General features: G+C 38.7%; 1 protein-coding gene across 3 annotated transcripts in view; it reads left to right on the forward strand.

Annotated features, from left to right (window-relative positions):
- The window catches only part of MED13 (mediator complex subunit 13), a 59,515-nt gene extending 36,765 nt beyond the window's left edge, over window positions 1–22,750 (forward strand). For all 3 annotated transcript variants that reach the window (XM_068415431.1, XM_068415432.1, XM_068415433.1), the window contains 21 exons: window positions 1,942–2,158; window positions 3,175–3,259; window positions 3,613–3,734; window positions 4,923–5,013; window positions 5,189–5,403; window positions 5,662–5,858; window positions 7,074–7,990; window positions 9,413–9,580; window positions 10,646–10,869; window positions 11,437–11,626; window positions 12,132–12,597; window positions 13,263–13,482; window positions 14,135–14,326; window positions 14,476–14,699; window positions 15,158–15,300; window positions 15,528–15,686; window positions 15,775–15,960; window positions 16,152–16,300; window positions 16,539–16,712; window positions 17,899–17,999; window positions 18,701–22,750. In XM_068415431.1, the coding sequence (XP_068271532.1) occupies window positions 1,942–2,158; window positions 3,175–3,259; window positions 3,613–3,734; window positions 4,923–5,013; window positions 5,189–5,403; window positions 5,662–5,858; window positions 7,074–7,990; window positions 9,413–9,580; window positions 10,646–10,869; window positions 11,437–11,626; window positions 12,132–12,597; window positions 13,263–13,482; window positions 14,135–14,326; window positions 14,476–14,699; window positions 15,158–15,300; window positions 15,528–15,686; window positions 15,775–15,960; window positions 16,152–16,300; window positions 16,539–16,712; window positions 17,899–17,999; window positions 18,701–18,833 (4,573 nt within the window). In that variant the 3' untranslated portion in view covers window positions 18,834–22,750. The remainder of the gene's footprint in view (window positions 1–1,941; window positions 2,159–3,174; window positions 3,260–3,612; window positions 3,735–4,922; window positions 5,014–5,188; window positions 5,404–5,661; window positions 5,859–7,073; window positions 7,991–9,412; window positions 9,581–10,645; window positions 10,870–11,436; window positions 11,627–12,131; window positions 12,598–13,262; window positions 13,483–14,134; window positions 14,327–14,475; window positions 14,700–15,157; window positions 15,301–15,527; window positions 15,687–15,774; window positions 15,961–16,151; window positions 16,301–16,538; window positions 16,713–17,898; window positions 18,000–18,700) is intronic.
- Window positions 22,751–22,786: the final 36 nt, after the last annotated feature.

Raw genomic sequence — 22,786 nt, forward strand, 5'->3', positions numbered from 1 at the left:
GAATTCATTTCAACCAACCAGACAAAGATCTGCTCTACTTCAAAATTTCCTTTTTTTCTGTTCAAGACATGGCTTCTAGTTCAATTTAACAACTTAATGAACATAATTATTTTTTTCCCCCCAGAGTATCTGGCTGTTAACTTCTCTTCCTCTTTGATGGCCAGAAGTACTGGAAACTGCTGCTTGCTTTCACTGTGTATTTTTCCTCGTGTTTAATTCCTGGTTCCTAGAAAGTCGTTCCCATGTTTTGTTTTTTTTTTTTTTCCTGCTGGTGATTTTTGCAGGATTTGGAAAATAGGAAATCCTCAACTCCATCGAGTGCTACTCCAGGCATAAATGCCAAGGGTGCTTGACACAAAGGCACACCCATTGCATGGTTGTCGGGGCGGTCGTGCTGTGGTGGTCACGCCTAACACGGGATTTTATTGAACATGGATGGATTTGACAATGTTGGCTGTGAGGTGTTTCTTTGGAAAGCTTATTTCTAGGAAGTCTTTTGACAAAGTAAATCTGTTTCTATATCCTTTCTCATCCCGCGTAGTTGGCGTACAAGGCAGCGAGGAGGACGCTGAGGAATCACCGTGGCTTTTTGTGTGCAGAATTTTAAGGCTGAACTCTGTATTGTTCTGTATTGCACTTCTCTTTCTGGTCTCTCAGAGCAGAAGTGTAAGCCTGTCTTATTCTAAACTCCAAATTAGTGTCTGCATCCAGGCTGTCAAAAACAAGCCCTACTAATTATGAGACACAAGTTTCTTGTGGGATAGCATTTCCTTTTGGATAGTGGCTTGAGAAGGGAAACGAGATATGTTGGAACCTGTGTTTGAACCTCTCTAATCTTCATCCTTGCAACATCCCTTTTTCATTTCATGCATGAGGCTTCTTTAAACGCTTCTCACTGGTCATTCTGTTGCTGTTTGGGAGAAAGAGGTCTCGGAGCAAGAAGAAATTGTGTACCTACAGCAGTCTGACACTCCTGAAATACTTGTCGTGTTTGAAGGAGCACCTTGCTCACATGATGCCTCTTGTACACCAGGATACATACAATAAAGTTTGTTTAGGGGCAGAAGGCAGAGGGGCGTATGTATAGCTAATAATCATGACATAGTTTTCTACTTGCCAATATCTCTTTTTGCTGCTGAGATGTTTTATCTGTGAAACTAATAATCCTGATACAAAACTTTAATTTCTATGTACTTACCAACTCCATTTTTGGCTCCAAATGTTAACAAAAATGCTGACAAAGGCAAATGTGTTTTTATTATTCTTATTAGTAAATGATATATTAGCGTGTTGCAAGCTTCATTTGTATTGATATAAGTGATATAAATGGCCCCTAAACATAGTGGCATTTGTGTGCTTTAGTAGTGGTTATTGCTTGGGCTTTTTGGATAGTCAGGCTTGGTGTACAACAGAGTGTTGGTCTGTTTGTTGTGTTATACACAGCTGGATATCAGGAGGGTTGCCATACTTTCTACGTTTAAATGAACTAAATGTTCAGGAATTAGATTCTTAAAATATGGAAAATTCAGATTTAATCACTTATTTCTGATCATTTGTTTTGACATGGATGGGGAATGAATGAGTAATTTTTTAACCTAGTAAATTTTTTTTGTTTTGTGGATATGGATAGTTTAATACATTTGTACTTTATAATAAATGACAGCTATAACCTGGAATAAATTACTAATCTTTATCTGAATTGACAGTGCTTGAGGAGAGATGGGCAGAATGAATCACACTGCTGTATCTGACGTGTGCAAGGAGGTGATATTAAATGACTAATGATTTAATCTTTTTCCCAGAAAGTTTTCTAAAGCTGGGGTGGAACGGAAGAAAATGGGAAGATGAAGTTGTTCTTATAAAGGCTGTGTGATAGCAAAAATATTTCCACGTAATAAATGTTAAATAATATTTTGTGATTTTTATTTTTCTTCTCTTCAGATTAATGGTGCAATGTAGGAAACCTTTAAAGGTTTCAGATGAACTGGTGCAACGGTATCAGAGTAAAAACCAATACCTAGCAGCAGTAGCGATGGAAGTTGACCAGGAACCTGAAATCGATCCTTACGCCTTTGTTGATGGTGATGTGGAATTCTTATTTCCTGATAGTAAAAAAGATAGGCAGAACATGGAGAGGGAAGCCGGGAAGAAACACAAAGTGAGTAAAGGAGTGAGGGTACAAATCAGTGATGAGATTAAACCAAACTGCTTTAGCCACCAAATATAATTAAAATCCTTCTCTGTGTATTTAGAAGTATGTTTAAAAAAATTGTGTTCTAGCAGAAATGATCAATGAAATTATGCAGCATGCCTCTTAACTACACCTAACATTTGTTTTGGCACACTGGTGGTGCTCTTGCATCAGGGTTTGTGGCTTATAGTGGGAGAATGCTGCTGGACTGGAACAAAAATCAATCTGGCTCAGTAGCTTTTCTGTAGCAATGGGTGATGGCAGGTGCTTGGGGAAGAGAGGAAGAACAAGGCAAGTGCTTTGTTCAGATGTGGAAAGGTTTGGGAGTAGGTGAGGTGAACTCTGACTAGTTGCCTGGACAGTGAATTGTTTTTTGGTTTGGGGTGGTAGATTTTTTACAAAAGTACACCCTCCAAAAAAGGAGAAAATATAACTGCATTGGGAGCTTGTATATGAAATAGATTTGCGTATTAGAACTAACTGTGTGTGTATATACTCCTGGTATCAAGAGTTTCGTTCAATAACTAGTATAGTTAATGTATAGCATTTAATATCAAGTGTTTTTCAATAAGGTGTTGTAGCAAGACTCCACAGCTTGCTTTTAAAATTTATCCCCAACACAAAAACTAAGATTTACATTCTTATGTGTGCTTATCATCTGTGTGCTGCTAGCACGTTGTCTGTGTTCCAAGCTTGCTTCTACCTGAGCAAGTACCACTAACTGGACCCCCAAACTACACCTTGCTGAGCCAGAAGGCTAATGAGAACCTGATACTTCTGATATGTACAAAAATTCCCATAGGGAGATAAAATGCCCTGAGCAAGTACCACTAACTGGACCCCCAAACTACACCTTGCTGAGCCAGAAGGCTAATGAGAACCTGATACTTCTGATATGTACAAAAATTCCCATAGGGAGATAAAATGCCCCCCACCCCCTCAATTAATTTAAGCAAACTTTTCTACCTTTTTTTTTTTACTAGGCTGAGGATGGGACATCTAGTGTTACAGTTTTATCCCATGAAGGAGAGGATGCTATGTCTTTATTTAGTCCTTCTGTCAAGCAAGGTAAAGAGACTCTTTTTTTAAAATTTCTCTTTTAATTGTGCTATATTAATGATCTCTTGAATAGTCAATAGATTCTAATAGGCTACTAAGTTTTTACTTTATGGTTTGTATTTCCCTCTCCCTTCAGAATTAGCAATCTACTTGGAACACATTTTCTTTGTTGCACCTTGCAAATAACATTTGGATTTTATAGCTGACATTTATAAAATTGAAGGGACCTCACTGATGTGTAAGCTGAGTGGAACTAAGAACATACATTCCCCCCGCCCCATGGAAATAGTTCTTCAGATGTCTTTATTTTGTTAATGAATATATATTGCCAATGTGTTTTTAATGATTGTTTTTCTTCATAGATGCCCAACGGATTGCTGCTCATGCTCGCACTGCATCAACTAGCCTGTTCCATGAAACAGACTTAGTGGTCTCTTATACTGACCTTGACAATCTCTTCAATTCTGATGAAGACGAACTAACAGTAAGTGATACACAAAAGTAATGGCACCTGCTAGACAAAAAGCTGCAAGGAACAAGTATGTATTTTTGGGGTTTGGTGGTTTTTTTCTTTTGCTTTTGTAGGAGAGGTTGTAAAACATGGATATAAGCAAGTGGCGTGGCTTCTCTGTAGCAGACGTACTGTTCTAGTTGACTCATTCAATCATATTTTTTATACAAACAAGCTTTTGATCTTATATCCTTACTATCCAAACAGTATACGCTTCTTGAACATACCTTTAGTTATAATTTTACAGATTCAACAGTGGTACTAGTGCTCTTTTCCTATGGTCTAGGTTCTGTTTAACTAGTCAATACAGGTAATACTGAAAGAAACCAAAAAGTTCTGAAAGAGAAAAGGCATTTAAACATGGGGATATTCTGCCAAATAAGCTGCCTCATTGCAGCAGCTATTATCTTGGAACAGTTTCTCTTGCAGTCTCTGATGGCTCTGAATCCATTATCTTTCTAGTTTCTATTTCAATACTGTTTGTAGTCAGTTGTCTTTTCCGAACTGTACTTTGCTCCATGCTTAATCCGAAATCCCCTTACCCAGACAAAATGCCCATCAACTTTAATGGGAGCTGTAGCTGACTAAGGGCTAAGGGATCTCAATAGCCATCAAAGGTCATCATTATATAAGGCAAATGTATTTGCTCTTAAACATGAAGACTCTTATTTTATATAGACTTTAGTACTTGCTAAACATTGTAAAATATATCTCTTGTTCTTTTAATTTCAACAGCTTTTCTTCCCTGTACCTCGTGTTCCAGGATTTGTTTCTCTGTCTTTTCTATCCCTGTTCATGTGGTAACATCAGTAATGTTAGCATGGCTTTGGGAGTGTGTATATCTTTTCTGATAGGCTGTGGGCAGCCTGATTTAGCTTTTTTAATGTCTGCTAACAGGCTGAGAGTTATCTTATAACTGGTCTTTCATTTTAATAGCATCATGACTTGGTGGGAGAGCATTCTCTGAGTTACAAGTATTAAGGGAGGACAAGCGTAACCCCAACTACTAGCATTGGGCTTCTGATTTATTTTAATTTTTCTAAATACTGTACAGTCTCAGCTTTGTACGTCCACTGCACATGAAGTTTCCTGTTAGCAGGAAATATGAACGTGTGTTCGTGTCTGAAGTGATTGTATTACAATGCTACTTTTCTTTCTTAGCCTGGATCTAAAAGAACAGTGAATGGCGCTGATGACAAATCCAACTGCAAAGAGGCAAAAGCAGGAAATCTAGACCCGCTGTCATGCATAAGTAAGCTTTATTTGGGTTTTTTTTTGAAATAGAATACTGGCTCCAAACACTTGATTGTTAATACGTTGGGGGAATTTGGAAACATACGCTTCACTTGCCCTACTGAAATTTCAAGACAAAGGAAATACTTCAAAATGTATTCGTGCTCTAAAGCTTACTTCTAATCTGAAATTAGGCACTGCAGATCTCCATAAAATGTATCCAACGCCACCTTCATTGGAACAACATATTATGGGATTTTCTCCAATGAACATGAATAATAAGGAATACGGCAGTATGGACACTACACTTGGAGGAACAGTACTTGAAGGGAATAGCTCTAGTGTGGGAGCTCAGTTCAGAATTGAAGTAGATGAGGGTTTCTGCAGCCCCAAACCTGCTGAAGTAAAGGTAGGTAGTGCTCATCGTCCTGATAAATGTTTCTAAGGGTTATTGTTGAGTTTATTACTTAACCCTGCATAGGAACTTTGGGAAATTAAGTACAATTTGTAACTTGTGTGTATAGATCTAACTTTCTCTCTTGCAGCTACATCAGGGTTAAATATTAAGGAACTACTGCTTGAACTTAGTGGCATTTTTTTGAGAAGCATTTTAATTGCTGAAGTGATCTAATTTACATGCTGATGTTTTACCATGTCTAACTTCTAGGATTATTCTTATGTTTATAAACCTGAGAATTGCCAAGCTTTAGTGGGATGTTCCATGTTTGCACCACTGAAGACGCTTCCCAGCCAGTGTCTTCCTCCCATCAAACTGCCAGAAGAATGCATTTATCGCCAGAGTTGGACTGTGGGAAAGTTGGATTTACTTCCTCCAGGACCTGCCATGCCATTCATCAAAGATGGGTATGACCTGTGCCGCAAATGTTTAAGCTTTGTAAGGTGGTCAGTTATCCATTCGATAGGAAGTGCCCCTAATTTTTTTTTGTAAACCTGTAATGAGAACTATTTGTAACGATATGCTGTGTTTACACAACTGACGAGAGCCTTTAAAAAAATCCTTACGATTAAACCTTACTGTAAGAGACCATCTTCTCAAATAGCTTCTTAACTGTGCATACATTTTATTTGTTGTCTCATTTAAAGGTTTCTTGGGGAAGCTTAATGGTGCAAGTCCAGTTTTAATAAGTAATGAAGATGGTAACAATCAAGATGAATGTAAACCTGGGACTTGTTTTTGCAGTGCTGTTGTAGGTACTGTGAGGGCGTAGTAGGTGGTGCTTCTGTTTCTTAATTTATTTTCTTAAATGGCAGTAATCTCAGCTGTACTGGGACTAGGAAAACATTCCCTTGGATTGGAAGCTATGCCCAGTGTGACACTGCCTGGTAACAGCAGTACTGCACCAGGCATTTCTGTAATCTGCATTTGGTAGTGATGGTCTTGCTGGCAGTTCTTATTGAAGAAAATATTTATTCCTCTTTCTCTTCTGCATTAGTAGCTGGTATAAATACATAGCCTCCTTGTTGCCTAATCCATTTATTGAAAAAATTACATTAACATTAAATCTTGGAGTAAATACTGACATTGCTTCTGCTAGGGTCATTCATAAGTGATACGTTTCCAGGTCTCATTAGCCTTGTAAGTCTTTGGAGATACTCAGCTGCTTAGGAAAGAAAAAGTTAAACATTTACAGGTGATACTTTGTTCGTGGATCCAGCTGAATCTGCTGCTGATAGACCCGGTATATTTTCTTAGTGTGTGTCAACACAACGTGTAAATAAAACACGAAGAAAAAAGGTGTCCTTTAGACTCCATACAACCATACAATTTATAATTTATTCTGACCAAATAAGCTTTGTACAAAGGAAAAGACGAAAGGAGGCGAGGAAAGATTCTTTAACAGTGCTGTCAGTGGGAGTCTTGCAAAGTCATTTAGAAGAAATGCTTTTGACATTCCTTAGGGAATGAAAATCTTTCTGTGGATTATGAAAGACTAGTTTAAAAAAGCAAATATTAATTACGCAGGTCCATCTTTAGAAATTTGAGACTTAAACTTCAAACCTAGTATGTTGTATACTTAAAATGCTGAAGTATTTCCTTCTTCTTGTGGCTGCTGTTAGTGATGGAAGCACTATGGATCAAGAGTATGGCCCTGCATATACACCACAAACTCATACTCCGTTTGGGATGCCACCGAGTAGCGCACCTCCCAGTAACGGTGGAGCTGGAATTCTCCCTTCTCCTTCCACCCCGCGTTTCCCAACTCCTAGAACACCAAGGACTCCTCGGACACCTCGTGGAGCTGGTGGACCTGCAAGCGCACAGGGTTCAGTCAAATATGAGAACTCTGATTTATACTCACCAGCTTCCACACCGTCAACATGTAGACCGCTTAATTCTGTTGAACCTGCAACTGTGCCTTCCATTCCAGAGGCACACAGTCTTTATGTGAATCTCATCCTCTCAGAGTCTGTAATGAATCTCTTCAAAGACTGTAACTTTGACAGCTGCTGCATATGTGTTTGCAATATGAACATCAAAGGTGCTGATGTTGGAGTTTACATTCCTGATCCGACACAAGAAGCCCAGTATAGGTGTACCTGTGGTTTCAGTGCTGTTATGAATAGAAAATTTGGCAACAATTCTGGACTGTTTCTTGAAGATGAATTGGATATTCTAGGACGTAATACGGAGTGCGGCAAAGAAGCAGAAAAACGCTTCGAAGCTCTCAGAGCTACTTCTGTTGAACATGGCAGTGGAGGGCTGAAAGAACCTGAGAAACTGCCCGATGAGTTAATACTGTTGCTGCAGGATCAATGCACCAACTTGTTCTCGCCGTTTGGAGCAGCAGATCAAGATTCCATTCCCAAAGTTGGTGCAGTTAGCAACCTGGTACGTGTAGAAGAAAGGGACTGTTGCAATGACTGCTACTTAGCTTTGGAACATGGACGGCAGTTCATGGACAATATGTCAGGAGGGAAAGTTGATGAAGCACTTGTGAAAACTACTTGCTTGCACCACTGGTCAAAAAGAAATGGTAAATATTGAACACAGCTTATTTTCTACTTGTCTACCTATGAATTTTTTTTAAGGGTTTGTTTTTTGAGTTTTTCCTTTGTGCTTAAGACTGTTTTTCCACCTGCATGCTTGCATAAAATTCTATTTTAACGGTGTTCAGCATAACCATTCCTTTTACGTTCTGTGCTGGTACCATACACCAAGCAGAGTGCAGGCCTTGGCTACCACCATTTGTAAATTCCTGACATAAACTTGAAGTGTAATGTAAGACCACAGTAACTGTCCACAACACTTCACTGGGCTTATTCTTTTAAAGCAGCTTTTGATGACTGCATCCACAGAGGCTCTGTGGAATGAGTGTACATAGGAAGTGTAGGTGGTTCAAGTGGTGACTATATTGTCAAGGCTACTGTGGTAGAACTAAACAAGATTTATGATTCAGTTGGCTTCCCTCCCCTTCTTTAAGGGGGGGACAGTAGTTTAATGGCACGTGTGGCAAATAAAGCATTATTGTAGCCTTCACTGTATGCTGGATCTGCCAGAGATCCTTGGGGTTTTCTTCTAGGGCCTGACTGATGATATACTGCCTCATGGAATACCCTTTATTGTGTGTATTTGCATACTTCTCCTCTCAAGAATAGTCTTTTCAAGTAGCAACTCTAGTAGGGTGAACAGTGAAATATGAAACTTTGATAGCAGTTAGCTGCAATTCATAGTTGTTAATGAGGATGAGGAGGGCTAACAGTAAAACACAGCTGGGTTTCTGTGTATTGGTGGGGGGTTAAGTTTAAAAGCCCAGGCTATAGATAAATCATTGTTTTCAGGCACCCAGAAGACTCAGTGTTACTGTGACCTTAGTATTTAGGATAAAAAGATGTAAAGATACTTTTAAATGGAAGGCTATGAAATTACAGCCTATGAAGTTATAGCCATACCAAATTTTGTGTCAGCTTTTTATTCTTAAGCACTGTATGTTAAATGGCACAGTGCTGGCAAGCTGATGAAATGGGCTGTGACTGTTTGAGGCTTCCCTCAACTTCTATGAAGTGAGCACTGGGTGGCAGTCTGCCTAACCCGCCTTTATTGGGAGGGAAAATCCTCTAGTGGAAGGGTTGTACAACTTGTTTGTAATTTTTTTAATTTTAGGGTTTTTCCCTTAGTATAAATCATAAGAGGGTAAGGCTTTCAAGGGAATAAAATTCTACAGAAAAAAAAATAATCAAAAATCCATCTGTGTTTTTTGTAAGTGAGAGGGGAAGAGGGAGAACTCTAAACCTGTGTGCTTAACTTTTTATATTGTGGCCTTGAGTGGCCTGCATGTACGTTTCAGGAGAGAGTGACTTCGTTTAAAATCAAGGTGGTTTAGGATTCTGTGTTGTTTGTGGAGGGCTTTATTTTATCCTGCTGTTGCAATAGGCCCTGACAGTTTTTGTCCTTCCAGTTGTGGATGCGAGCATGCAGTGTTCCCAGGACATCCTCCGTATGCTGCTCTCGCTCCAGCCCGTTCTTCAGGATGCAATTCAGAAGAAGCGAACGGTCCGGTCCTGGGGTGTGCAAGGGCCCCTCACGTGGCAACAGTTCCACAAAATGGCTGGCAGAGGCTCTTACGGTGAGCTGCTCTGGAGGCTCCTCTCTGTTCATCTCTACTTGATCTGGCCACCAAACCTCGGTGTCTAGATGCTGTTCAGCCTGTTGGAATTCTAAACAGCATCTGACCTTTCTTTAAACTGACAAGAGCTATTAGACAGGGGGGAATTCTTCTCTTTAGAAAAACAGAAAATATTTATATTCCTTAAAACATTAAATGAATTAAAGATATGTGTATTTAAAATGAACAGCTTCAATTGCACTGTTTATATACACCTGACACCTCTCCAAGTGAGGGACTGAAATTGCAAAGATGGATTTAATGTTAAAACCAGTAATTGCTCTGGCTTTTTTACTCAAAAGAATTACTCCACTTTAATTAACTCTAAAAATAGCATAGTGAAAAATACTGGCTTTGAAATGCTTGAAGAAAGGTGCTTTATTGCTCAGTAGTTTCAGAAATGTGTTGAAGATCTGAGGTTATCCAGTGTGTTGTCTATGATGAATATTTGGAGTGGCCAACACATGATGCACATTTACAGATACAAGGTAAATTTTGTGCACTCAAGATTTAAACTGACTTCATTAGCATATGAGGTTGATTTACCACTATGTCGAAGAGTGACCTTTCACCAGTAGATGTTTTGTAGCTATATTTAGAACATGGTAATTAGACATTTAGGGTACATGTAAATGCATGTGTTTAAGTTTTTTTTCCTTCTGTTGTTCTTTACATTTCTTCCCCCTCTTTTTGATCACTCTGTGGGGAAGGCTTCCTGGACAGTAAAGATCTGTTTCTGATTTAATATTTCTATCAGCATATAGACAAACTGTGGAACAACTTCTTGAGGCCCTGAGAGATTTCAAATAAAAATAATTAGCTGATGCTTTTTTGCAGAGGGTTGGATCATACATGCAGGTTTTTCATTTGTATCTGTTAAGATGAAAACTGTTCAATTTATAATCAGTGCCACTTCCTATTAGATGCTGGGAAGGGTAGTGGTTTTTCTATCCATGTTTCCTAGAGCAGAGTGATAATTTTAAGCTTTCTGCTTAATATATTGGAAAATGTGCCTTGCTTCTCCAGGAACTGATGAGTCCCCGGAACCACTGCCAATCCCAACATTTTTGTTGGGATATGATTATGATTTTCTGGTGCTGTCTCCATTTGCTTTGCCGTATTGGGAGAGGCTGATGTTGGAACCTTATGGATCTCAAAGAGACGTTGCTTATGTTGTGGTGTGCCCTGAGAATGAGGCTCTGCTGAATGGAGCAAAGAGCTTCTTTAGGGATCTGACTGCAATATATGAGGTACGTTATTCATGGCAGTTAGCAGTGAAATGGTTTTTTGAAGGATTGTTTCTAATACATACTCATAACGACTGATCAGGCTTGTCTCAGCTGATATAAACGCTTGCACAGAATGCTGTCTCGGAAAGCTGCTGGGAAGGATTTTAGGAACAGGTACTGGGAAGATAAGGGCTGTTCATGCTGCTCACCATTCCTTTTAGTAATAGCTGTTTTGTGAGACTTTATCTGATAAACGCCACTCAGTGGTAAAACTCTGTATTACCACTTTAATTGTTTTAGCTACATTTAATTAATTAAATGCATGTATTACTTGGATTGTGATTAAGATTAGAGTAGATGATGTATCAACCTCTTTTTCTTGCATTGAGGAAAACCTGAAAATAAACCATCAAATCACTGTTAAATATTTCATACTGATGTAGTATTCTAGAATTAAATGTTACTTTGGAATGTCATAACTAAACTGAGTTCTCTGTCTTTATATCTATGCTCCTTCGTGTGATATTTAACAGTTTTTAAGGCTTACAAATTCCTTATCTGGCATCTTCTCTTTTATCTTGTTTGCAGTCATGCAGGCTTGGTCAGCACAGACCTATCTGTAAGTTATTGCCTGATGGGATCATGAAAGTTGGACGTACTGCTTCAAAGAAACTTTCTGAGAAGCTGGTCACAGAATGGTTCTCACAGACAGCTAATGCCAACAATGAAGCATTTTCCAAACTCAAACTATATGCCCAAGTTTGCAAATACGAGCTTGGTATGAAATCTTTTATTTTAGTGTTTCTTATTTCATACAATTACCACTCCATTCCAGCAGAGGAGAAAACATTGCATTTATTCATTGAGTCTTATGGTTTTTTTTCAGTTTTCTGGTTTTAAGCTTGGAGGAAAAAAAGTCCCAAACCTCCATATATTTAGATATGTGCTAAAATGGCTTTTTATCATCTAGCAGTATCTTCAGGGAATGGCAGTGTTGCTGCCTGATAGGGACATTGGTTGTCTTTTTATGTTGGTGACTTAAATTCTGAAGCAGTGATTTCTAGCAATTCAACATGGCTGAAAAAAAAAAAATTTAGAGATAGATTTCTGGATATTTCTCAGAGAGTCTTATGTGAATACTAGAATTTGAAAATTTAATTACAGATATTTTAATTTGAGAGCTAAAGGTTTGCTCTCTGTTTTGTTAAAACTGTAGACTTACATGGATGAAGTATGCTTAAAAGCAGCTGCAATATAAAACTTATGTTTTTTTCTGGTTTTAGGTCCTTATCTTGCTTCTCAGCCTTTGGACAGTTCTTTACTTTCCCAAACAAATCTGGTCCACCCCTCCAGCCAGCCGGCCTCTGCTCTGCCCCCAGTGACAGCTAACGCTGGAAATCCGAACACTCCATCGTCTGCTCCTGCAGCTCCCACCAGTAGTACTATGACAGCAACATCAAACAGTGCCATGTCTTCTGCAGCTACTACAGCTAATTCAACGTTGACTACCACTGCCCCATCGTCCTCTTCTGCCAGTATAGGCAGTGGGATACCAACAAGCAAGCCTTCTTCGTTTCCGCCTTTTAGCAGTATGAACAATACCACTTCTGCCTCCCTGCCCACTCAGGCTGCAACAGTCCAAAATGGGCAAACAGGGGGGCAGCAGCAACAGCCAACACTGCAAACAGCAGGGATGTCTGGAGATGCTGCTTCAGCACCTGCACAGCCCCATCCAGAGGTTTCTGAAAGGTAACGAACTGCAGAGTCAAACCTGTTTTGGCTGAAAAAAAGCCCCTCAGCTCAACTACTGTGAACCTATTAATGCTGCTCTTGTCCCCTCAATAAAAATCTTATATTTCTTTTCTAGTCACCAGGCTGCTTTTTAGGGAGAATGAGAGTTCATTCGTGGTGGAGCTGAACTTTTTGGTTTCAGTCTTAGCTGCAGTTCTAATTGCATTTCAGTATCTGCTGTGGTACAACAATAAACTTTGTCTTTTCCCTTCTCTGTCTAAAGGGAAAAATTTACCAAACTACTCACTTCTCTGTTTCAAAGGGGAGGGGGGATAGGTAACTGGCACCATCTTGAAGTTCTACTTTCTGTTAGCAAAGTTATAGTAGTAAAGACAGTTGTTGCTCAGAGACTGACCTTGTAGGTATTCTTGTTCTCCAGTTGAAGCAATAGAACTATGTGCTGTTGAGCTTCTGTAGTAACGAATGCCAAAGAAAAGACAAGTGATAATGAGTTGCTGATTAAGCTCACATACAAAAATGAAATAAAAAGACTGTTTTTTATACCACAGTTGACTCAAAGGTCTTTCAGGTTAATATTTGACAATTTAATCTTAGTTTAAAAGTCAAAATTAATCATTATAAAACTCAGCTTTTTGTAACTGGTTTCAAAATTTCATTTCCAGCACTATGGATCGTGATAAAGTTGGAGTCCCTACAGATGGAGATTCACATGCTGTCACCTATCCACCTGCAATTGTAGTTTACATAATTGATCCTTTTACATATGAAAAAAAGGATGAGAACAATAGCTCGTCTAGTTTGTGGACACTTGGACTTCTGCGCTGCTTTTTAGAGATGGTTCAGGTTCTTCCTCCTAACATCAAGAATATAATTTCTGTGCAGGTGAGCCAACATTTACAGAAACATGCTGAACAAAGTATTTTTGGCTTTGGCTGTGTTTTGGGGGCGGTAATGCCCTCAAGGTGAAAGTTTTATTTGCTTTGCAAACACTACTTACAGTTCTACAGCTGTTAAATCATTAAGATGATAGTTTTTAGAGCAGCTTGGGTGTTATTAACAAAAGCCCAATGCTGTAGTAGATTTTGAACTCATCAGCCTTATACCAGAGGAAATGTAGTGGCCCTCTCCCATAATGAGTGAAGTACAGGAAAGCTGCTTGTCCCATCGCTGGAATCTCTGCTGCCAGCCTGACCCTGCTGGGCTTCAGACAGTGCTCCTTCCTGACAGACATCCAACTGTAATGCTGTCAGCAGCTGCAAAGCTAGTTAACAGAGGGCATCTTTTTGGAGGAAACAGTAAGATTCTCTTCTAAACAAATTCTTTTTTTCTCTGAAGAAAGTTTCAATGAGAATAATTCTTTGAAGTTTTACATAGCTTTAGAAGAAGTGGCAGGAGATATCCAAAAACCAGAGAAATTTGATTGCAAAGTAAAATTCTAAAAGCCACGTACCCAAATACTACCTCAAAAGCTATTTAATTTAATGATGAAGCAGTAATTATGTTTTTTTTTTTTCCCCTCTGTAATCTGTTCTAGATTGTCCCATGTCAGTACCTTCTACAACCTGTGAAACACGAAGACCGGCAGATTTACACTCAACATTTAAAATCTTTGGCATTTTCAGCTTTTACTCAGTGTCGCAGACCTCTTCCAACTTCCACCAACGTGAAAACATTAACTGGCTTTGGCCCAGGGTTAGCCATGGAAACGGCTCTTAAGAGCCCTGATGTGAGTGTTGTTAATGTGGTTATGTAAATATGCAGATCAGAGAAATGTCCCTGTTTATTAAATCAGTGGCATCTTTCACGTTAACTAACGAGAGTTCTTAGGCATGATTGCTTCCCGAAACTTCATTGGCTGTTCTGTTATCTTTATAGAGACCTGAGTGTATCCGACTCTACACCCCTCCTTTTATACTGGCTCCTGTAAAGGACAAGCAAACAGAACTAGGAGAAACTTTTGGAGAAGCTGGCCAGAAGTATAACGTACTTTTTGTAGGCTACTGTTTGTCTCATGATCAAAGGTGGCTTCTTGCATCCTGTACAGATCTCCATGGAGAACAGTTAGAAACTTGCATAATTAATATTGATGTACCAAACAGGTAAGAACGAAACTGTTAAATTAATTTTTAGCATGTATGTCTTCTTTCATTCCCCTGAAGAATTAATCTGTTAATGATGCTGTAAGAATAACTCTGACTTTTGTAGGCTCACTATACTGCAACACTAGCTAAAGCAAATGGATATTTTCCTTATTATGTGCATATTGTTTTGAGTTAAATTTCTAGCAGAATGTTATTTGGTTTCATGTGATTCTTGAGTGTTTTTGTGTGTGTTTTCATACTCACTCACACACTTACTGGCTTTTGATGTCAGTGTTAGAATGTGATTAATTAAAAAAACCAAACCAACCAAAGTTGCAATTGATATGTACTACAATAGTAATATTCTTGGGTCCTGTGAATGTTTGGGTTAATACAAGTAAGAAGTTCCAAATGTGGCAATAAAAACTTGTTGCAGATGGGTTCTAGCTTTGTTTTTCTTTCTTTCTTAATTCTAGAGCTCGTAGGAAAAAGGGCTCTGCCCGCAGACTTGGTCTTCAGAAACTCTGGGAATGGTGCTTGGGACTTGTGCAGATGAGCTCTTTGCCATGGAGAGTTGTAATAGGCCGTTTAGGAAGAATAGGACACGGGGAATTGAAAGGTAACATTAGCATTTTTAGAGTCTAAAACTTGATTTGAAGCTTTCATTTTTCAATAATATAAAGTGTCTGTCCCTGTTTCTGGAAGAAAACCTAAATAATTTGAGTTCCTTTGTGTATTTGAAACTTAACAGTCGTGAAGTTTGCACCACACACTATTACATGTAAAATATGTATTCTGCAGCAAGCGCTGTTCTTCTAGACAAACCTATATCCTTTGTATCCTCAGACTGGAGTTGTTTACTGAGTCGCCGAAACCTGCAGTCCCTTAGTAAGAGACTAAAAGACATGTGCAGAATGTGTGGTATCTCTGCTGCAGACTCTCCCAGCATTCTCAGTGCTTGTTTGGTGGCAATGGAACCACAGGGGTCCTTCATTATTATGCCAGGTATTTGAGAAACTCTCTCTTTTTTGGCAAGGGAACTAAGAGTTCAGTTTTAGCAAAACTAAGGAAATACTTGATTTCTCTTCCAAAGATTCTGTATCGACTGGCTCTGTATTTGGACGCAGCACCACTTTAAATATGCAGACGTCTCAGCTGAATACCCCACAGGACACATCCTGCACTCATATACTTGTGTTTCCCACATCTGCATCTGTGCAAGTAGCATCGTCAACTTACACCACTGAAAACTTGGATCTGGCCTTTAACACAAACAACGGTTAGTAGGTTGGATTTATTCTTCTTTTAAAAACAAACCAACCAAAAAAAACCCCTCGTCATTCCCCCTTTAATAAGAATGTTTATTCTAATGAACCACAAGATTTATATGGAAAATCATTCGACTTCAGACTGTGTCATATCCCGTATGTAGGAAACTATAGAAATTCACTGGTCTTGTTCTTTTTCAAGATGGAGCAGATGGAATGGGAATCTTTGACTTGTTAGACACTGGAGATGATCTTGATCCTGATATTATAAATATTCTTCCTGCATCCCCTACTGGATCCCCTGTGCATTCTCCAGGGTCCCACTACCCCCACGGAGGTGATATGGGCAAGGTAACTATTAGAGTAAATACAGAGTTGTGTGTGTGTGTGTTTTTCTCCATCTGCTAGTTTCCTTTTGTGGAAGAGAAGGTTCCTATGAAATGTTTTGAATCAATTGGATATTGGATTGTCTTTGCAAGATTCGTGTAATGCTTGGGTATTTCAAGATGCTTTGTGTTTTGAAAGTTACAGGTAATTTCTGTTAAGTTTGTGCTCTCCTAATATTAAACCATTGCCTGTTGTTTTACAGGGTCAAGGTACAGATCGATTGCTTTCAACAGAATCTCATGATGAAGTAACAAATATACTGCAGCAGCCATTGGCCCTTGGTTATTTTGTGTCAACTGCCAAAGCAGGTCCATTGCCTGACTGGTTTTGGTCAGCGTGTCCTCAAGCACAAAATCAGTGTCCCTTGTTTCTTAAGGTACTGTAACTTCAGCCGTCTTCCTGGACAGTCCTGTCAGAGAAAGTTGTGTGGTGTGGAGGGATCTGAATGAGGAGAACTATGTTTAAAGCAAAGTTGGTGCATATCTCTTGGAATGTGCCTGCTTTTGCTTCAAGAGGTCATGTTTTAAATTTTTCAGCTTTGGATTTTTACATTCACTTTTTTTTTTTAAGGGAAGAAAAATGATTAATGGAAGTAGCAAATGTTCTGAAGGTTCTTCTGATGGTTTCTTTGTGGTAACCTGGACTTCTTTCTGTTTCTGGCTTTGTGCTACAGTATTTTGTAAGAATAGGCTGAGTTTCTGGACGGATCTCTGGTTGATGTTTGACTCCCATGGGGACTGGTGGTAGAGAGGGAAGTACACAAATGTAATGTAATATCTCATTTACACTGGGGAAAAAAAACCAAACCAAAACAAAAAAACCACCAACCTCTTTACGTGTTGCACAAAGCATAAAAGCTAGGTTTTCCATGTTGGCTGTTGCCAAGTGATAGCCATTGTATCATCTGTCTGGATGTTGTCTGATCCCCTTATCTTTTTATGGCACAATCAAGACATACTTGGCACATTTAAAGCTATACATTAGTATACAGAGAAACTTTCTGTATTAACATGATTCACTTTTGACTTAAATTAGCATCTTAATACTACGCTTTATTTTCTGATGATACAGATACACCTTCTTCAGCCTTATTTGTGTCTGGATTTGCAGTTCCTCTTGGCCTAAGCTCAGCTGTGGCTTTAGTATAATACATTTTTTTGAATAGAGGATTTATTATTTACCCTAAGCTGCTCTACATATGGAATATAAATAGACCAGTCTTATGGAAAGCAACTGAACTTCCAAGTCTGTATATTACTAGACATCTTGGGCCACTTGACTTGCTTTTTTTAATAATTGCTTAAAGTAGGCAAAGGGATTTAAAAAAAATTCCTAAGATGTATTATACTACTAGCACTGTGCTTTTAGTAGAGATCTGAGTGCATTTCCTTTATATTCTGATAATTCCTGAACTTGTTGATGGCCTAAGGATAAGGTTTGTTTTGGCTTGTGTGTCAGGGAGTAGAAGGTGACTGCAAGGTACGGGTCAACAGTACAGAGGGAAGAAAATACGCTGTAGCTGCATCAGGCCGTAACTGCTGGCATCTCTCTTCCTTCCTTAGGCCTCTTTGCACCTCCACGTGCCTTCAGTGCAATCAGACGAGCTACTCCACAGTAAACACTCCCATCCACTCGATTCTAATCAGACTTCTGATGTGCTCAGGTATTTATCAGTGATCACTTGCAAAAATATTGTGCATCTCATTTTTAATACTACTGCAGTGAAGCTACATATTTATTTTTCTTGCTGTTAGTTTTTTCTTTGTGCTGCTGATATCCTTAGTACATCACAGAGACAAGATAAATTGCTGTGCTTTTGAGTGATTGAAAGATGGCTTTATCATAGAACAGTGCAAATAAAACCAAACATCTCTAAGCCCTTCTTTAGCTAACCAGTGTTGATTACAACTGAAAATATTTGAAAGACAATTAATTCCTGAAGCTAGAAAAGAGTTTGAGGTGTAACACAGAAGATGGTGTCTAAATGAGTGGAAGACAGTTATAGTTAAGCCAGAATCTTACATGGCAATCTCGTGGAAATACTGAAGTACAAGAGTCCAGAGAGATTCGTGTGAACACAGGACAGTTGTTGGGAAAACGTCAGATCTTTTTCTTCATGTTTTTTTTTTTGATATGGGAACCTCTTGACATTAATTAAGCATAGACAATTAAAATGACAGTTTTCCACTGAAAGTTAGTTTAGCTTTGACCTGCTTGTAATAATTCTGAAGGCATGTTATTTCAGAATGTTGGCAAACCTATTTTATGTTTTTAATACCAAAGAAACTGGATTATATTAAATTAGGACTGTAAAATACTGGTGAGAAAATCTGTTGGCTTGATGGAAGCTTGTTTGCTTTTCAGGTTTGTTCTGGAACAGTACAATGCACTCTCCTGGCTAACCTGTGATCCTGCAACCCAGGACAGACGGTCATGTCTCCCAATTCATTTTGTGGTGCTGAATCAGTTGTATAACTTCATAATGAATATGCTGTGATCTTCATCTGAATTCTGCAAGACAAAAATGAGGAAAAGGGATGTTTCACTGCAGGACTAAGTTATAATTCTTCTCAGTGCAAGTTGTTTGTGATGGGGTATGAATCTTGTTACTTCCAGCAAATATTGTTTTGACTTGTGAGAGGGGCACCTATCGCCCTGCTGTCTGTGAGTCATCGACTATGGGGGACGCTTTAGAATGATGGTCAGAAAGTGTATTATAACATTTTTAGTAGCAAAATTAAACATTTTTCCCCAACCACAGTATTTGTGAAGAGTAATGAGCCATAGTACCCAGTCATGGTTAATGAATATTAAAAGCATGGAGATGAGAAGAAACATGAGGAACAAAAAGTTTCAACCTATGGCTTCGGAACATCAAGATGTTCTTGTATTGGATTATAGTATCTAGTATTCAAAAATGCCTGCATCTCTTATTTATTGTAAGTTTTTAAATGTATAAATTGTCTTATATTTCTTAACCTCTTTTATAAAAATTTTCCTAGAAGGTTTATACTGCCTTCTTGCTTTAAAGCAATTGGTCTAAAATATATGTAATCGTCTTAATTAAAAGTTGCAGTAGGTTGCTTTTAGAGTATTATTTTTTTGTAAGGGGTGGGTGGGGACAGTAAATTTGTATTGTCTTGATGTACAGTTTAATGGGGATAGAGGGGTTAATGTCCATACCATTGTGTGTGGGGGATTTACAGCTAAGCTGTAGTTGCAGAGTACATGTACAGTAATGAAGTTCACTGTGTTTATATAAATTGAAAAGGTACTGGGTCTTACAGCATTTTATATCACACCTTTACAGAGTAACAATGGCAATATATAAGTGATATTGTAGGTGGTTTAACTTGTAGTGAGAATAAAATGAATAAACTCTTCAATTGAAGTTTGTGTTATGGTTCAGGGCTGTGGCTAGATTCTCAGATCTATTTCCAGCACACAAGTTTTCATATTACAAGAATATCTGTTGTGCTTTGTTGTTACCTAGATATTCTTGGCACTGTGGTGACTGCGTTATTTTCTTCCACATTTGTGATAAAACGTGAATCTGATGTGGAACACACAGAAAACTCTGATCTTATCCAAAGTCTCCTGTAAGGCTGAAATTTAGCCCAGCTCTAGCCATTTTACAAATGCAAAAATAGTCAATCTTGACTTTAAGATTGGTGTGTGTTTAACTAAAATGTGGTGTATATAGATTCTCAGTGAATCCTGGTATTCAGATTTTATTCCACTAGTTAAAAGAAAAAAAACAGCACGAAACCCTGAACATTTTCCTTTTTAACGTATTTTTGGCACTGTGGTGAAGGTCCCAAGTATCAGTGTATGGCCTTCCCCAGATCCCCTTTTCAGGCTCTGGCTGGGGCATGTGCCAAGGAGGCTTAGCCCTCCCTAAGGAAGGGACTGACAAATCAAGGCTTTCGTCAACATCTCCCTCTATCTACAGGCACCATTTTTTCTCCGTAGTTTCCTTCCTTTCTCCCAGCACATGCCAAATGTCTGATGCTGCTCTAAAATAGCCCCTACGGGTGCTGAAGAGCAACTGCATATGCTTTTTCTGGGTTCCTCATCTGGCTGACAGATTGAAAACTTAAGTCCTGCAGCGCTCACGTGAGCCTGTTGCGATAACCCGCGTCCTGGGTCTTAATACTGTCCATCTCACTGGTTTAAACCTTTAAAGGAGCAGGTTTTAAGATCCATTTGTGCACCCGCTGTGAATCCTCTACAAGGAAGAATTCTCTTGCATTTACAAAACTTACTATGTTAATGAAAATGCTGTTTCGTAAATGCAAAATACCTGCCTGAGATCATTTTTCAGATAAACAGTCTCACTGAATCATGTATATACAATATTAGCAACTTTTTTGGTTTTGTATAAAGAAGTTGTACAATTGGTGATGAAAATTTTCAGTCATTTCTTCAAAATAACATGAGTGCAATCAGAAGCTAGCATATTTTGATAAATAGAGTTAAAAACTGGGTCTGTCCATTACTTATCTTGATAATGGTAGTGCACCGCAGATTAAACAGCACATTTTAGTCTTACAGAAGTTGTTTTTTTCCTCACTTGGCTGAGATTTTTGAGGTGGAAAAGTGCTCCTAAAACTGGAATTTTCAAAGCATATGTCCTTTTTTTTTCTTTTTTTTTTTTTTTGGTTTGTTGCTAAGTGGTCATTTTTAACGCTGGCTCAGTTAGCCAAGTTCCAAGGGCTGGATTTTGGTGTGGCTTTCTTTGTGTTTAAATCTGACTTGTATGCATAAAGGTAAGTCAACCAGCTGCCTGCACACTGGTGTAACTGTATTCTGTTAGCTGGAGCACAGCCTTCCCTGTGAAACTCTCCAACTGTGAAAGCTGCCATTTTCCCACTCCCCCGTCCCAAATGCAGTTAAAGTAAATTTTAATATTGTAACCACTAGAAAAGATCTGGAGCGCCATTTCTGGAGTGTTAGCTGCAGCCGGCAATGTATGTACCAAACCTGTCAGCACCAGGGAGCCAACTAGTCTGTTGGGCATACTTTTGTGTTAGCTACTTCCTTTTAACTATTTGAAGTGCACATAATATCTGGTTTATACATAAAATTGTCACAATCCAGTAACTTGTGTTCTTTAGCAAGGACAAGCTTAAATATTTGAACATTTCAGCTCTAGCTTCTCAAAATGGTCTTGCAAGAAAATACGATTCCTGGCAGTGCTCTCTTAAGTAGCTGTGGAGGTTTACCTCCTCCTAAGTATCCAATGAAAGAAGAATCTGAGATCCTTCCATTCTGATTAAAAATATGTATTTTAACTTAGCTAGTACTGTATTTAAGCCATTTAATCACCTTTGACTCACTACTATTTGAATTAGATTTCTGAACACCCTGTTGCTAGACCAGCAGGCCGCCAATTGTACTTGCAAACAACCCTTACATTTTAAAGTAGCTGTAACATTTAGATCTTTCTAACATTTCCTGAAATAATTAAAGCTAAATGAATTTATATTTAAATCCTCAGCTATGTTCTTACTTAGCTGTCAGTTATGGCGCAGATTATTGTATTTCTGTATTTACCTCCGTTGGTAATTTTAACTTCATGTGTTGCTATGAAGACTCGCAGGTGTCTTTAACCAAGCACTATTTGTTAATACTGTAATATCAAAATACTATGTCGCATTATTTTAAAGCTTTTGAAAATAAGAGTAAAATGTTTTTAAACATGCTATTGCACCATATAATTTGCTGCACAACAGTATGGCACAGCATATCAGTCTGTTTTGATAGTAATGTTGCATAAACAATGTTTTGATCTGGGTTTCTTTTGAGAATTCGTTAAAGAGTGACATTGTACAACATTACTGTCTTGACAACCTCCAGCTGGGAAGGTTTTTGGTTTTGTTTTGGTTTTTTTTTTTTAGTAAAGGACCCAGGACTATGCTTCATACTTAAATTTTTAAATTATTATTATTGTTTGTGGGTGTACTTTTTGTTTTCAGTGGAGTAAAGCTTAATTTACAGTAGAACTGGATTTGGGACCTATCACAATCCTCAGGGTCACTTTTTCAGGACGTTACTAGCTTAGCTTGAGGTTTTTCCGAGTAAACTGGACGTGAGGACCTTGCAGAGTGCTGGGGTTGGGGTGAGGCAGCCTGGGGCCTCCTTCCTGGCCGTGTCACCTCCTCGCCCGCCCCAGCACGGCCGGGTCACGCCGAGGGAGCTGTTCGACCTTCTCACCCAGCCGCCACCCGCCATGGGCCAAGTCGTCGTATTTATCGTGACAAAAAAAATAAACAAAAGGGGTTAAGGAACAAACACTATTGCTGCCGAATGCCATAAACACTGAGTTGTACAAATTGTGATTGAGGAAATGAAAAAGGTTTATACTTTTTAAAAAAAAATTTCAAATGGAATAAATTATTCATGAAGCCTTGATTGTGGTGTGGCCTTATTGACAGCGGGGGGGGGCGA

Source organism: Nyctibius grandis, chromosome 18 (assembly GCF_013368605.1).
Source record: "Nyctibius grandis isolate bNycGra1 chromosome 18, bNycGra1.pri, whole genome shotgun sequence".
Classification (NCBI taxonomy): domain Eukaryota; kingdom Metazoa; phylum Chordata; class Aves; order Nyctibiiformes; family Nyctibiidae; genus Nyctibius; species Nyctibius grandis.